At 39.7% G+C, this 16,220-nt stretch overlaps 1 protein-coding gene across 1 annotated transcript in view; it reads left to right on the top strand.

The window, feature by feature from the left end:
- Window positions 1–16,220, top strand: part of ITPR3 (inositol 1,4,5-trisphosphate receptor type 3) — a 605,308-nt gene that overhangs the window by 321,841 nt on the left and 267,247 nt on the right. The window contains 6 exon segments of the mRNA XM_040424182.1: window positions 168–419; window positions 9,206–9,331; window positions 10,569–10,694; window positions 13,227–13,347; window positions 13,819–14,006; window positions 16,006–16,154. Of these exon segments, the coding sequence (XP_040280116.1) occupies window positions 168–419; window positions 9,206–9,331; window positions 10,569–10,694; window positions 13,227–13,347; window positions 13,819–14,006; window positions 16,006–16,154 (962 nt within the window).

Raw genomic sequence — 16,220 nt, 5'->3', positions numbered from 1 at the left:
GAAAGATGTTTTAACTTTTATTGTTTGCTGAATTGGAAATATGTTTTCTTCTACAAGCTCCCTAATCTCTACAACAAATTGAAAGACTATTGTAAATTACTGTCTGACTGATTGCCCTATCCCTGCCCAGTAGCAAGTAAAAGTATGTTTTGTATTTGTTTCTGCAGCTCACAAATGCAGGAGATGATGTTGTTGTTTTCTACAATGACAAAACTTCATTTACATCAATGCTGGAAATGATGGCAGTAGCCCGTGAAGGTGTAGATGAGAACAGTCCGCTTATGTATCACATTTCACTAGTTGATCTTCTAGCTGCTTGCGCCGAGGGCAAAAATGTCTACACTGAGATCAAGTGCACGTCTTTGTTACCTCTGGAGGATGTTGTACGAGTCGTAACTCATGAAGACTGCATTACAGAGGTCAGATTTTTAAATTCTGCTTTGGTTAAAGCATGAAACTAACTGTTCCACTTTTCCCTTATATTTGATGGATCCATAGATGCTACTGTACCTATAAAAATCTTAAAGGGGTTGTCCACTTTGGAGAAAATGTAATTTAGTAGGGTCTCTTTACCATAAGCTGATTACAGACTTAGCAATCAGCAGTGAACTATGGGGTAACCCAGCAGTAAATGTTCAGTTACATTGTAGTTCCACCACAGAAGAAAATAAGCATAGCATACTGTCGTGTCAATGCACATCAGCATTTTGTTTGAGTAAAGTAAAGGCCAAGAAATAACTATCCTGAACAGAGGACCCCTTCTATTAACTCTGAGCTATCTAATAGCGTGCATAAAGATGGATTTTGTCAGCTAGACGAGTCCTTGAAACTAGGTTTATACAGGATAAGTTTGAATCAGGACAAGTCCAAGGAATGGTAATAAAAATGTGTGGTCTACCTTTTGGAGATTATTGTGTTTCTCTTATAAGATCATGCCCTGAATTGTGAAGTGCCTTCATTAAATAGTTACTGTTTAATATAAATTCTTTAATTACCATATTTTTCACCAAACGTGGGGGAAAAATGTCAGTGCGTCTTATGGGACAATTACTAATAAACACTTCCATTATGGAAGCGCTCATTAGTACAGTAGGACCAGGGAGTGGTGAATATAGCGCTTCCAGTGCTGGCTCTGTACTCACTGCTTCCTGGTCTTCTCCTGCAAGCGCACAGCGCAAGGATGTAGGCACGCTGGGATCTAATTAACATTGGGTCCCAACTGATCTGAGGTCTGTTTGGGGGTCTGATCTGAGGTCTTTTTGAGGATCTGAGCTGTAGCCTAATATTAGAGTTCTGATCTGAGATCTGTTTGGAGATCTAATTAACATTGGGGGTCTGAGCTGAGGTCTAATGAACATTGGGGGGTCTGATTTGATGTCTGTTTTAACATTGGGGGAGCATGGTGAGCATCTGACACAGGACGACTGATCCGCCTTCTTGGAGGATGTGAGGAGGGCCAGGTGTGTTTGTCTGCCGAAGGGACTGCTGAGAAAGTAGCTGCCGGGAGATGTGAGCAGCAACGCTGGGGGATTGTGGAGTTGCTGGGAGCCATGTGTGGAGAGACAGGAGCTGTGAGGCGGGAGCTGTCTAAGGCCTTGTTCACATCAGCGTTCAGCCCTTCCGTTCTCCTGCTCCGTTATAGGAGCAGGAAAACGGAAAGGACGGATTCGGCTCATAACTGAGCCGAACGGAGCCTACGGACCTCATAGACCCCCATAGACTATAATGGGGTCCGTTAGGTTTCCGCTCAGAAGATGATCCTATAACGGAGAAGGAGAACGGAAAGGCTGAACGCTGATGTGAACATAGCCTTAGCTGATTACTAACGCTGAAGATTCGCTGCGGTGAGCCGGATGAGCCGAATGTCTTTGGAGTTCCCTCTGGGGGGTGAAATTGCAGTTTTGAGTGGCGGCTGGAGTGGAGGGGAACCCAGAGAGGTGGTGGTGAAGATCACCTGTGAGAGAGGGGAGAAAGGAAGACGGCGGTTCCGTTGAGGGAAACAGAAATGAGAAGCCCTGGAGAGGTATATGAAGTCGTCGGTCTGAGTGCGAGTTGTGCCTAAACATGTGGCTGACCAGCAGGGGCATTGCTAGGGTCTCAAAAGATCCGAGGCCCAAGCCCCAATGAATATGGCCCAGTTTTCTAAGTCGCCACCCCCCCTCCGCCAGCATTTTACTGTACTTGCTATACAGCAGCACGTATCTCTCACTTCCAGGGCCTCCAGGTGACATCTCCTCTGATGTAAATCTTCTCTGTCATCATCTTCTCCATTTGGTCCGGACAGAGTGTGACACGGACATCTTCCCCCAACTTGGAGTGCCCACAGTGTTATCCTGTTGCTCGCTGTGCCCCCCGATAACCCCAAATACTATCCTAAAGAAATATCAGTGCCCCCATAGTAATAGTGCTCCTCATAGTTCCACCAATAGTAATTCCCTTCTAGAATGCCCCCATTAGTAATACCCCCAACAGTGATAATGCTCCACAATACTGCCCCCTACAGTACCCCACAGTGATCATACTCCACAAGAGTGCCCCCATTAGTAGAAGAGCCCTCCAGTATTAAAAATACCCTCACAGAGCCCCCAGTAGAAATAAGGCCCCCTACTGTTCCCCCAGTGGTAATAAGAACGCCTATAATGCCCCCTGGATTTAAAATGCTCCTACAGTGCCCCCAGTATTTATAATGCCCCCTCTAGTTATATTCCTCCATCCACCATACAGTCCCATCTAAATAACATCACACCATCTATCCTGTCCCTTCCAAAATACAGTCCCATGTAAAAAAATATCACTCCCCTCCCTTCAGTCCCTCCAATATACAGTCCCATGTAAATAACATCACCCCACCCCCGCTAGCCACCTCCAACACACAGTCCAATGTAAATACCATCACCCCCTCTCTCAGCCCCCTACTACATTCAGTCCCATGTAAATAACATCACTCCCTCCCTCAGTCGCCATTAACATACAGTCCCATGTAAATAACATCACTCCCTCCCACAACCGTCTTTAACATACAGTCCCATGTAAATAACATAATCCCCTCTCCAGTGACCTCCAACATTCAGTCCCTTGTAAATAGCATCACTCCCTCCCACAGCCACCATCAACATACAGTCCAATGCAAAAACCATTACTCCCTCCCACACCACCATAAACATACAGTCCCATGTAATTAACATCACTCTGCCCCAACCACCTCCAACATGTAGCCTCATGTAAATAACATCACCCACTCAACATTCAGTCCCATGTAAATAACATCCCTCCCTTCAGCCCTAACATACAGTCTCAGTTAAATAACTACAACTCCAAGCATTGCTTTGACTCTCCCTTAACTTATCTCTCCTCATGTAGCAGACATCAGCACAGCTTCTTCCCCCAGGACTTCTCCTCTTCACTTCCCTCCTCTCCTGCACTGGTCACATGATGGTGACATCATTGCAGGTCCTTCCCAAACACTGCCTGTTTTGCTGGTCACATGACCTGTGATGTCACCACAGGTCCTTCAGCTTTTACAGTGCATTAGATTCAATTGTATTGCCGTCCTGAGGAGGGCAATACAGTTGTATCTAGCAGGCAGGACATTCGGGGCCTGGGACAAGACATCAGGGGCCCAGGCCCCAAAATGTTTTAACCTAACAACGCCCCTGCTGAGCAGTGAAGTAGTGCAGTGGATAAGCGTGAGCAACGTTGGAGCAGGGTGTAAAGCTGCCAGAAAAGTGATGTTTTGTGAGTTACATGAACTAAGCTTGTTAACTAAACTAACTCAGCTAATTAAACCTGCTAACTCCTGCTAATCCTTAACTTCTGCGAACTAAACTATACCAATAAAACGGACTAGGATAATCTGATTTCCAGTCAGGTTAATTTGCTACATTTCACTTTGGACCTGGCTGTCTTCAGTTTTATCGTACCGGTTAACTCCTGCTAATCCCCGTAAATTTCTGCCAACTAAACTAACCTTACCACTAAGAGTAACTATGATAATCTGATATACTATATAGCCAGGTTTAATTGGCTGTATTTTACTTTGGATTTGGCCGCGCTTGGTTTTGCCGTATCTGTGTGGGGGAGGAGAAGAAGCGATGTTTCTCAGCTTCCTTGAGTGTTTTATTTTTGAACAAAGCTAATCTCAGGATTAAGGCTGAAGTAATTCAAATTGTCAACGAACTTGGGTTTAGTTGGTAAACTGGAGTATTGTTGGAGCAGGGTGTAAAGCTGCCAGAGAGTAAAGTCTCCAGAAATGTGATGTCCATACAGCTGCAAGAGCCAAATTTGGTAACTAAACTAACGCTGCTAATTAAACCTGTCAACTACTGCTAATCCATGTTAACTTCGGTAAACTAAAGTAACTTTACTAGACTGACTATAATACATTTCACTGTGGACCTGGTGGTGTTCAGTTTTGTCGTACCTGTGAGGGGGAGGAGAAGAATCTGTGTTCCCTTACTGCTCTGATTTGTTTTTTGCTAACGAAGCTTACTTCGGGACTAAGGCTGAACTAATATAAACTGTCACCTAACCTTTGATAATTTACTATAAAAGATCAAGGACCAAGGAACTGCTGATATTCCAAGAGGGAGTGTTTATTTTTTTTTTCTTTTAGTTTTTAATAGTGAAAGGGGTTGGTGGTTGGATTGAAGGAGGTTGGGGGGAGGAGAGAGTATCTGGTCAATAGTAATTGAAATAACTTACAAGACAACCGGCAATTTTAGTATATTCCTCTAATTGTTTTCTCTTTTTTTAACTTTTTGGGTATAATTTTATATATTGCCATTTAAGTGTTTCTTTGGAGAAAGGAAGGGAAAGGGAAGGAGAAAAAGAAAAGGGAAAAAAAAGGGGAAAATGCCGTCCAAAAAAGAGGATCAAGGGGGAAATGTTTAGGAGGTCTGGGATGGGTTTGTGGGTATAGAGTCTCTGTCAAAACAAAATGCAATGAACAAATATATGTCAGCAGCTACTCCTTCCCAATCCCCTAAACTCAGGCAAAATGTGGGAGAGGAGAAGGGAGAGAAAATGGTGGCAGGACCAGAGAGGAGAGAAGTATGGAGAGAGGAGTATGCAGTAAGATGCAAAAACTATTAAGAAATATTTCATATGGTAACCAAGTTGGAAGGAATGATGGGTAATCTGGCTAGTCAAATTAGAATGGTACAATCCGACCTGAGCTTTATAAAAGATGATATGGGGAAAATTATAGATCAGATCCACACAATGCAGGAGAGAGTATTAGAAGTTGAGGATGTAGTTTATGATTTGAAGAAAGATGTAGCTTTACTTAAAACAACAAATTTGCATTAGAAAATAAAGTGAATGAGCTGGAGGATAGGGCACGCAGAACAAATTTAAGATGTCTGAGAATAACGGAAGGAATAGAGAGTCAGGATTGTACAAATTACAAGGACATCAGACAATTTTTAAATACAGGGTAAAAAAAATTATGATATTCCCCGACTATTCTTTGAATACAAGTAAAGAAAGGCAGAAATATATCCCCCCTCCTCCTTATAGGCAATAAATGGGGGGGAGGGGGATAGGGATTATGCATGGTTTTGGAGCTCTCCTATTTAAGGTTTATGGGAGCTAAGAAGGGGGAAAGGGAGGAGGGTTAGGGTGGGGTGGGTTCGGAGGCAGGGAACGCCAGGGATGAGTAGATTGTGTGTTTTCTCTTTTTTATTTATAGATAAATGATTATAATTGAATGTAAGGGATAAATTAGAAACATATGCCATTTTTGATTGGGTGAAGAGATATCTTCCGGCAATCATCTGCTTTCAAGACACGCATCTGGATAAGGATTCGGTAGGGTAGATGGTCAAAAGATTCCTATTCTAGGGGTGTAACCATATTTATTCATAGTAAGATAAAATATGAGTTTATTGCATCTCAAGTAGCTGATCAAGGCAGATATGTCTTTGTAACATGTATGATCGAGGGGATATGTATGGTGATAGCAAATATCTATATACCCCTTCCTTACAAGCCACAGGTGCTATATACTCACCTAAAGAATTATTAGGAACACCTGTTCTATTTCTCATTAATGCAATTATCTAGTCAACCAATCACATGGCAGTTGCTTCAATGCATTTAGGGGGGTGGTCCTGGTCAAGACAATCTCCTGAACTCCAAACTGAATGTCAGAATGGGAAAGAAAGGTGATTTAAGCAATTTTGAGCGTGGCATGGTTGTTGGTGCCAGACGGGCCGGTCTGAGTATTTCACAATCTGCTCAGTTACTGGGATTTTCACGCACAACCATTTCTAGGGTTTACAAAGAATGGTGTGAAAAGGGAAAAACATCCAGTATACGGCAGTCCTGTGGACAAAAATGCCTTGTGGATGCTAGAGGTCAGAGGAGAATGGGCCGACTGATTCAAGCTGATAGAAGAGCAACGTTGACTGAAATAACCACTCGTTACAACCGAGGTATGCAGCAAAGCATTTGTGAAGCCACAACACGCAAAACCTTGAGGCGATGGGTTACAACAGCAGAAGACACCACCGGGTACCACTCATTTCCACTACAAATAGGAAAAAGAGGCTACAATTTGCACGAGCTCACCAAAATTAGACTGTTGAAGACTGGAAAAATGTTGCCTGGTCTGATGAGTCTCGATTTTGGCGTAAACAGAATGAGAACATGTATCCATCCTCTGATGGCTACTTCCAGCAGGATAATGCACCATGTCACGAAGCTCGAATCATTTCAAATTGGTTTCTTGAACATGACAATGAGTTCACTGTACTAAAATGGCCCCCACAGTCACCAGATCTCAACCCACTAGAGCATCTTTGGGATGTGGTGGAACGGGAGCTTCGTGCCCTGGATGTGCATTCCTCAAATCTCCATCAACTGCAAGATGCTATCCTATCAATATGGGCCAACATTTCTAAAGAATGCTATCAGCACCATGCCACATAGAATTAAGGCAGTTCTGAAGGCAAAAGGGGGTCCAACACCATATTAGTATGGTGTTCCTAATAATTCTTTAGGTGAGTGTATATTACATAAATATATGGTGGATAAACAAAACTATCTCATGGTGGCGATAAGGGATTATATGGTGTTAGATCCACGTAAAGATTGAATGTCAATACCATAGCAAAAGTAATAGGGAAAGAAGGTAGTATTAAATATTTAGGCGTTCATATTACATCAGATGTAAATATGTATATTAAGTTAAATGTTCTCCATTTGGTGAGTAAGTTTAGGGTGAAGACGTTTATAGTGTAGGATTCCAATGTCCATGATAGGACCGATTTAATTTGTTGAAAATTAATCTTTCTTCCTCAAGTTCTCTTTGTTGTTCAAAACACACCAATGGTAATTCCTAAGAGTATATTTAAAGTATTAGATAAAATAACTAGAGGGTTTATTTGGAGGGGTAAGAAGGGAAGAATTAGAAAGGAAACCCTACAATTACCTGGGAAGGAAGGGGGATTGACGTTACCTGATTGTGCAACCAAATAATAAATATACCAATTTGTTCACATAAATAATTTTGAGATGAATGATATTATAAAGGATGAATTGTTTAAATTAACTATGATTCAATATTTCAGGTGTTGGAAACAGGGCTTTTAAGCAGTAAAAGTGGGGTAAATTCAGTACTGTATTTGATGAATAAAATGTGGGAGGAGGTTAAAGTAATTATGGGGATGAAGGGTTATTTAGAATTCACTCCTATATGGACTAATGTATATTTACAAGAAATACAAAAAATTAGGCAATATGTTAATTGGGAACAAAGGGGCATGAGTAGATTAAGTTAAATATTTGAAGGACGGATAATGAAGGAATTTGGTAAATTGGTAAGTGAATATTAGATTTCACGTAAGGATTGGCTCGTCACTTGATCCAGAAAGGTATAAGAAGGAAGAGGATCAGGAATTTAAGGATCTGTTTAAGGATTTTGAAATCGAAAGGGGCATTAGCGATAATGTATAAGGTGGTTTTGAGGGCAAAAAATAATAACATAACAGTGACTGCAAGGGGTAAATGGGAAAATAATGTTGGAATAATAGAGAATAAAGTATAGATAGATATAACTAGCTCTCCTTTAAAAGGTGTCTTTTAATGCCTCCCATAGAATATCTAAAAAAAAATTGGTGCATAGATTGCACCGTTCTCCATTTAAGCTATAAAGAATGGCGGTGAGAGAAATAGGTGAGTGCCCAAGGTGCAAAAAAGAAAACATAGGTTGGTACATTTATTATGGAGATGCGCAAAATTTTTTAGATATTGGTTTGAGATAATTGCAACAGTTAAGAAAGTATATGACTATAAATTAGACAGAGACCCAATTGTGTGTATTCTGGGGGGCATGAGATGGCTAAGTATACCAAATAGAATTAAATTGGTGATTGGGAAAGTCATGTTTGAAGCCAGATTATTGATCCTAAAAAAATGGAACATAGCAAAACCACCTACATATTTGGAATGGAAAAATGCAGTAGATGATGAAAAAAGAAAAGGTTATATATCAAAATAAGGGGAAGAAGGCGTTACATTAGAAGTATTGGAAATCATAGATTACCCAGATAAAAATTTTTTTTAAGTCGCAGTGCCTTCTCTGTCTCAAGGGAGGGGCAGGGTTTTAGGGAGAGGGAAGGGAAACGGGGCAATTGTGTGAGATATATAGATATATAATTTTATATTAGAATTGTATAAATCCCTAATTTGTGTGATTCGGATGGGGAGTTGTTGTTCAATGTTTTTTCTATAATGAAAAGATTAAAATAAAGATTAAGAAAGGAGGAAGGAAAAAAAAAGGGGGGTCTGAGCTGAGGTCTGATTAACATTGGGGTCTGATTAACATTGGGGTCTGATCTAAGGTCTGCTTTTTTTTCTTACTTTCCTCTTGTAAACCATAGGTGTCTTATGGCCAGGTGCATCTTATAGGGCAAAAAATACAGTATGTAGTTATTATAAGTTTAGAGATGTAGTACATTTTAATGTGTGTAGTAAAACATTTATACTCCCTTACTTAAAGCATGTATTAAACATAAATGCTGAACAGCCTCTTGATCTAATGCAGAGTAAAGATAAAGATAGTATTTCTTCTGTACAGCAATATATGCCTCAATACAATATGCAGTTCTAAATATGATTTTAATAGCATGTTTCCCATATTTCGTGTTGGTTTATGGATATTTCGGCACTTTGTTTAACCATTATGAACAACTTTTTTTCAAAGGTAAAAATATCCTATGTGAACTTTGTAAATCACTGTTATGTGGACACTGAGGTGGAAATGAAAGAAATATATACAAGCAACCACATCTGGACCCTTTTTGAAAACTTCATTCTAGACATGGCTCGAGTAAGTGTGATTCCTAGCTTTTGGTGTCATTTATTGTTTCATATCCCAAAAGGAAAGAAAAGTTTTGTACTATTAAAAGTTCTCTGGGACACCAAAAAAAATTAGATCAACATTTAACATTTACAAAAAGATGTGCCCCAACTACTCACTTACCTGTGAGACTCATAGTAACTGATACTAGATCTCAACTCAATATCATGGAGGGATTCATTCATCCTTCCAACTTTGGATGTCATGTGTAGATGTACACCCATGATCTGAGTATATGGACAATAGCTGAAACGTTAAGGATCTACCTATGAGTCCCAGACAGGGAACCTTTTATATTAAACAACATTACATTTATATTAGAACATAATTACTTCTCTATTACATTTCAATTTATTCTATAGAAGAAGGGGACTGCAATGGGCAAAAGATTTCCCCCCAGTTACAATCTTTACAATTTTCGAAGATGCTCTTGTAGTTAATAGCCCTAGGTATGACCCATAACTGGTAAATTTCCAACACTATATCAATAATTTGTTTATATTATGGGACAGCAGTAAACATGAGGCCCAGGATTTTGAAAAAAGGAAAAAAAAAAGTGAACCACATTACTTTGGGCATATCTCTAACTCAATTACAGACACAGACATATTTCAAGAGTGTGGATGTTAACAGCCTAGTACATTTTTACAGCTCTTTACAAAAAATGGCTAATATGCCCTGTAACTAATGTAAAAGGATTATGAGGAACTACATTAGCGACCATTCATTTAAATAACAAGCCCAAGTCTTCGTTATTTCTTCAGACTGGGTTATCTGAAGGTATCTTGAAAAATTCCTTCCAAAGAACCACCACCCTATCTGAAGACACTTTTCTCACCTCTGCAAGGGGCCGTGAAGACCGCAAGAGATTGAATTTCATCACACCTACACTGGAGATAACAAATTATCTTCTATCTAGAAATCCTGTGACAAAGTACTAACATATTCTACAACAGAATTGTTCTAACAAAAGCTATAGAACAGACCACAAATAATTATTAGGAGGTCTCTATAAAAAAAAAACATAGCACCCAGTAAGCTCAGAACACAAAAGGGATCTAGCAGATCATAAAACATATTTTTTTCCTCAGATTGTGGGTTCCTATTATTGCAACTAGTATTTCACTTCCTTTTCTGGCTAACATTCATGTCTATATATCGCTAAATTTCTACAATATTATTTACATAATTGCCTCTGTTTTTACAGGTATGTAATAAACGAGAGAAACGCCTTTCAGATCCTACCTTAGAAAAGTATGTTCTCACTGTGGTTTTGGAAACAATAAGATCCTTCTTTAACTCACCATTTTCAGAGAACAGCACCTCTCTTCAGGTATGTGACCTTCCACAGCAAAATTCATGCTAGCCTTTCTATATAGCTTTGCTAATTTTGATTAAAATTACATAATCCCATAAAGGGAATCTGTCACCAAATATATCTCAATAAAACCAGCTGACCAGAGGGATGGTGTTGACTCCATCTCGCTATGTGCCCGCATTGCTGAGGAATCCACTTTTTAATAATATGCAGTTGAGCTCTGAGGTGCAACGTGGGTGGTGCCGTTGCATTTTGTTGCACCCAGAGGCTCCACTCACTCACTTGCTTACTGCGCCACCACCACTTTGACTGACGGCTAGGTACTGAAGCAGTAATCAAACCTAGCACCAAAGTGTTCCAAAGTCTCTCTTCTGCAGATTGGCTTTAGTGTTTGGCAGAGATACAGTACAGAATCTATTGTCTGGGACGCTACTGTACTGCCTGCGCCGAACCCTGAAGTCAACATACAGATGCGAGACTTCACAAGACTTTAATGATTGGCTTCATATTTTAAATTTTTTACTCTGCATTTCTGCAGTCTAACTTTTATTTTTTTCACTCGTGACTGTATGAGGACTTGTTTTATAAGGGAGAAATTGTTTTCTGTTTTGCCACTGCTTTTGGGGTACAATTTACATACTTTTTGTGATGGTAATAAAGAAAAGAACAATTTTGGGCATTTTTACAATGTTCACCTTTAATACTAAATAATCCATTGAATTAATAACCATACTTACAGTCATGTAGATGCCTAAGGCTACTTTCACACGAGCGTTCGGGTGTCCGCTCGTGCGCTCCGTTTGAAGGGGCTCACGAGCGGCCCCGAACGCATCCGTCTGGCCCCAATGCATTCTCAGTGGAGGCGGATCCACTGAGAATGCATCCGCCTGCCAGCGCTCAGCCTCCGCTCCGCTCAGTGAGCGGACACCTGAACGCTGCTTGCAGCGTTCGGGTGTCCGCCTGGCCGTGCGGAGGCGAGCGGATCCGTCCAGACTTATAATGGAAGTCAATGGGGACGGATCCGCTTGAATATGACACCATATGGCTCAATCTTCAAGCGGATCCGTTCCCCATTGACTTTCAATGTAAAGTCTGAACGGATCCGCTAAGGCTACTTTCTGACTTAGAAAATTTTCTAAGTAATAATGCAGACGGATCCGTTCTGAACGGATGCAAATGTCTGCATTATCGGAGCGGATCCGTCTGATGAAACATCAGACGGATCCGCTCCGAACGCTCGTGTGAAAGTAGCCTTATATGTGTAGGTTTTTGTTTTTTAATTTAATGATTGCTAAAGAAAAAATATATTGTCTTTCTGTATTTAAATTGATTTCTTTTATAAAACTTTTTTTCTTATGTTTGTCTTTATTTTTTTTACATAATATGTCTGCCAAGAGGTCCTTTAAAGACACCTGGGAAACATCGTTATTTCAGTTTGTCACTTTTACTAGGGCTTCTATAGAGCGGAAAACATTAGAGGTTCAATATGAGCAGCAGCCGTACTGTTGCCTTTATTCACTACATAGCGCTTATTAAAAAGAGAAGACAGAAGCAGTTCTTTTAATCATTACTGTAACAATGCTAAAATGACCATCAAAACTGTGAATAATCTTTAAGATGTTAGAGGTTGTTCCATAAACTACTATTTTCATCAAGTAATCTAGCTCCTATTCCTCCTTGGACTGTGTTTTTCCAATTTTTTCAAATTTACCTAATTTTCAGTTTTCTCTTATCCACCATGCTTGAATCCTGACATCAGTAGGAAATGTGACACTAACCAGTCCATTTTTTACCTCCACATAGTCAAAATGCATTGTGTAACTTGTTTTACAACAGGCACAACTTGTGCTAATTTTCATCATTTGTTAGAGCAAAATTCATCCATCTATCCTATCTATCTATCTATTTATCTGTCCATCCATCCGTAACTGACACTGCACATAGAGGAGTGGTTATTGAAGGAAAAGAAAAGAAGTGCTGTGAGCCTTTGTGTCCTGTAATAAAAGGCTCCACTACAGGATGTAACCAACAATTGAAGGCAGTTCTGAAAAATGGTATTTGGGGAAAGTAATATAGCAGCAATTTCTGTTGGGTGGAATATATTTATATTAGTGGCCCAACCCCTTTAACTATAATTTCAGAAGACTTTCTAATATGTCATAGAGATATATGGAAAGTTTTATTCAGTGGGAGTACAGGACCTGAGGCACCTCCTTGTAGAATGAAAGAGTACAAGCCCACTGCTGAATGCTATACCACAGTATTGACAGACTTAAAGAAGTACATTCTATATTGTCTCTATAATATATCTAAAGACTTCAGTTATTTAAAATAGTTAATGTTTGTGAAGTTGTGTGGTCAGTTTACAACCAAACATGAGATGAAGGGGGGGGGGGGGGGGGGGACACTGAATTTGTCCACTGACTTAATACTCACTGTGTTATCCTGTTAGTCTTGAACTTGTTAGTCATCAATATTATATATTAAGTAATATAAATTGCATTATATTAGAATGAGACTTGTACTAATCAATTTACTGTTTTTAAGACTCATCAAGCAATAGTAGTCCAACTTCTGCAGTCAACTACTCGGCTTTTAGAGTGTCCTTGGCTTCAGCAGCAGTATAAGGGATCAGTAGAAGCATGCATAAGGGCCTTGGCTGTGGTTGGTAAGAAGTTTTACATTATTTTAACTGAACAGCCTGATGCTAGGCATGACATTTTAATAAAAATGTAAAACTAAAATACATAATGTGCAAAATAATTTCTAAAAACAAACATCAGGGTACAAAACCCTCTATGCTGTGGACTTTCTATCTGGATCTGCAGATCCACCACATATTACAGTAGTATGTGACACATCTCATCCAAACGACTTGTTAAAATGTGTAAATTATTGCGTTTCTGATTTTAAAACTGCAACATGTACATTTTTCTGCAGACTTTCACCAGGATTTCACCTTTTGAAATGTATAGGGTGAAACCCATGGCAAGAAAATCCACATGAGAATGAGGAGGAAATTTGTGTAATGGATTTTTTCCATTCTGTGAGGATGTATGCTGACAGTGCAGTATAATGAGATACATACATTTTTATATTCTCTTATTTCATTTTTGTATATTTTTTTTTTTTTTTTTAGCAAAGAGTCGCAACATATCACTTCCCATGGATTTAGATTCGCATGTTAGTTCTTTACTGAACAGTTCCTCAAGTTCACTTCAGAGAAATCAGCCCGCCTACAAGCAAGCTACATCCTCAAGAACCTTTACTCGTGCCAGTGCTACACAGAACCAGTGGGATTACAAGAACATTGTAGAGAAGTTGCAGGTCAGCAGGAAGGAGAAATAGTTGGGACCTCATGTAATGTGGCAGGCATCAACTATTATTTAATCTGCCACCAATGAAATTTTGTATGGAGATAACTATGTATATGCCGGGGCAACTATTTTAGAGCTAGGATTTGGCTATAAAAACACAGCTAGATCTCAGAAATGTTGCAGACAAGTCAGTCACACATGACATGCATAGTGTTCAATGACTGCAAAGTTGTGTAAGACTTGGAATCTGCGGGCAAAAAAACTGTTGTCACAGTAGCAGCATGTTGCTTTTTCTCATGGTCACCCAATTGAAGAATCATTATATGCAATGTTGCAGGACGACATTGTGATATTTATGTCACTGGGTAGCCCCAGCTTCAAAGTGTAACTGTAGTTTCAGTTTATTATTAATATAGTGTAGGAACAGAGATGTTTAAGATTTTTGTAATTTACTTTATAAGGAAGGATGTTTTTCACTAGAAAATAGGGTGTAAAGAGTCTTCTTAGCAAAGCTCTAACGAAGGGGTTGCTAAAGAGAGCCTGTCTTCAGTATTCGGTTCTAATGAGTGCTGAACACACCTATGTAAAACAAGTCAGGAAGGCAGGGTGTTGGGCAGTAATATTTGGGGCACCTGTACATAGACAGACACTGACAAGAGGCTGGCTGGAAGGCTCTATATGTTGCATCCAGGAGTGCTCTGTAGGACTGAAGACAGACTTTCTTACTTTCCAACAATCAGCTTTGCTAAGAAGACTCTTTACACCCTGTTTTCTAGTACAAAGAAATATCTTTCCCTAATAAAGTATACTACAAAAATCTATAGCGTCCCTGTCCCCACACAATATTTAAAAATAAACTGAAATTACAGTTATACTTTAATCTTTAAAGGGCATATACGCAAAATACAAAATGAAAATACAGGTAACTGGTACCTTTTTCCATCGTGGTTTATTTTCAATCATTAAAGGGGTTGTCTCACTTCAGCAAATAGCATTTATTATGTAGAGAAAGTTAATACAAGGCACTTACTATTGTATTGTTGTTTCCCATATTGCATCCTTTCCTGCCTTGATTCATTTTTCCATAGCATTATACACTGTTCGTATCCAGCGGTTATGACCAATCTACAATCCAGCAGCATGGTCGTGCTTGCACTTTAAAGGAAAAAGCACCATCCTCTCTGGTGGCCGAGACCACAGGAGTGTGCATAGGCGGATCCTTTTTTCTACAGTGTGCAAGCACGGCCACCGCTGATGGATTGCAGGGTGGTCATAACTATGGAAATTAGCAGTATATAATGTGATGGAAAAATTAATGAAACCAGAAAAAGGAGGTAGTATGGACAATCACAATAGATTAGTAAGTGCCTTGTATTAATTTTGTATACATGATAATTATTTGCTGAAGTGAGACAACCTTTTTAATACTCCTTTTGTCAAGCAAACAAGCATAGTAAATTACTGTAAGAACATTGTTATCCAGTGGAATAAGTAGTACTCTATGAGTTCATAAGTTGCTTCTTAAATTTACATAAATGTGTGTGGGAACAGGTGTTTAAAGGGGTTGTCTCATCTCAGACTTTCATGGCATATCTCTAGGATGGCCCCCCAAAGTGAAGTAGAGCACACCGCACAAGCAAGGCCTCCCTCCATTCATGCTATGGGAATTCCAAAAATAGCCAAGTGCTGGCTCAGCTATTTACAGCAGTCCCATAGAGGTGAATGAAGAGGTGTTGCACATACGCAGCATACTCTCCATTCACTTCTATGGGGCTTCCAAAAATAGCCGAGCATTCTCGTTTGGCTATTTTTTAAACTCCCATAGAAGTGAAGACAGGGACCCGCACATGCACAGCGAGCTATGCTTCGAGGGACACAAACCTATCTGACTTTGACGCCATATCCTATGCTAGAAAAGTCTGAGATGAGACAACCCCGTTAACACACTATACTTTGCATGAGAAGCAAATGTCTTGCATTAACTACATAACTGACCTGTGTCTTTTCAGGATATTATACATGTGCTAGAGCAACAGCTGAAGCCTCTTGTAGAAGCAGAACAGTCTGTTCTTGTAGATGTTCTCCATCACCCTGAATTACTCTTCGCTGAAGGAACTGACCCTCGTTCACGATGTGAGAGTGGAGGCTTTATTTCCAAGTAAGAATTTTAGAATCTGGACTAGATTTAGCAACAGAAATAACATGTATCATAACTAGTTCACAT

This window comes from Bufo bufo, chromosome 3 (genome assembly GCF_905171765.1).
Source record: "Bufo bufo chromosome 3, aBufBuf1.1, whole genome shotgun sequence".
In the NCBI taxonomy this organism is placed as follows: Eukaryota; Metazoa; Chordata; class Amphibia; order Anura; family Bufonidae; genus Bufo; species Bufo bufo.
Note: the sequence above shows the minus strand (reverse complement) of the source record. Positions and strands in the feature narration are given on the sequence as shown.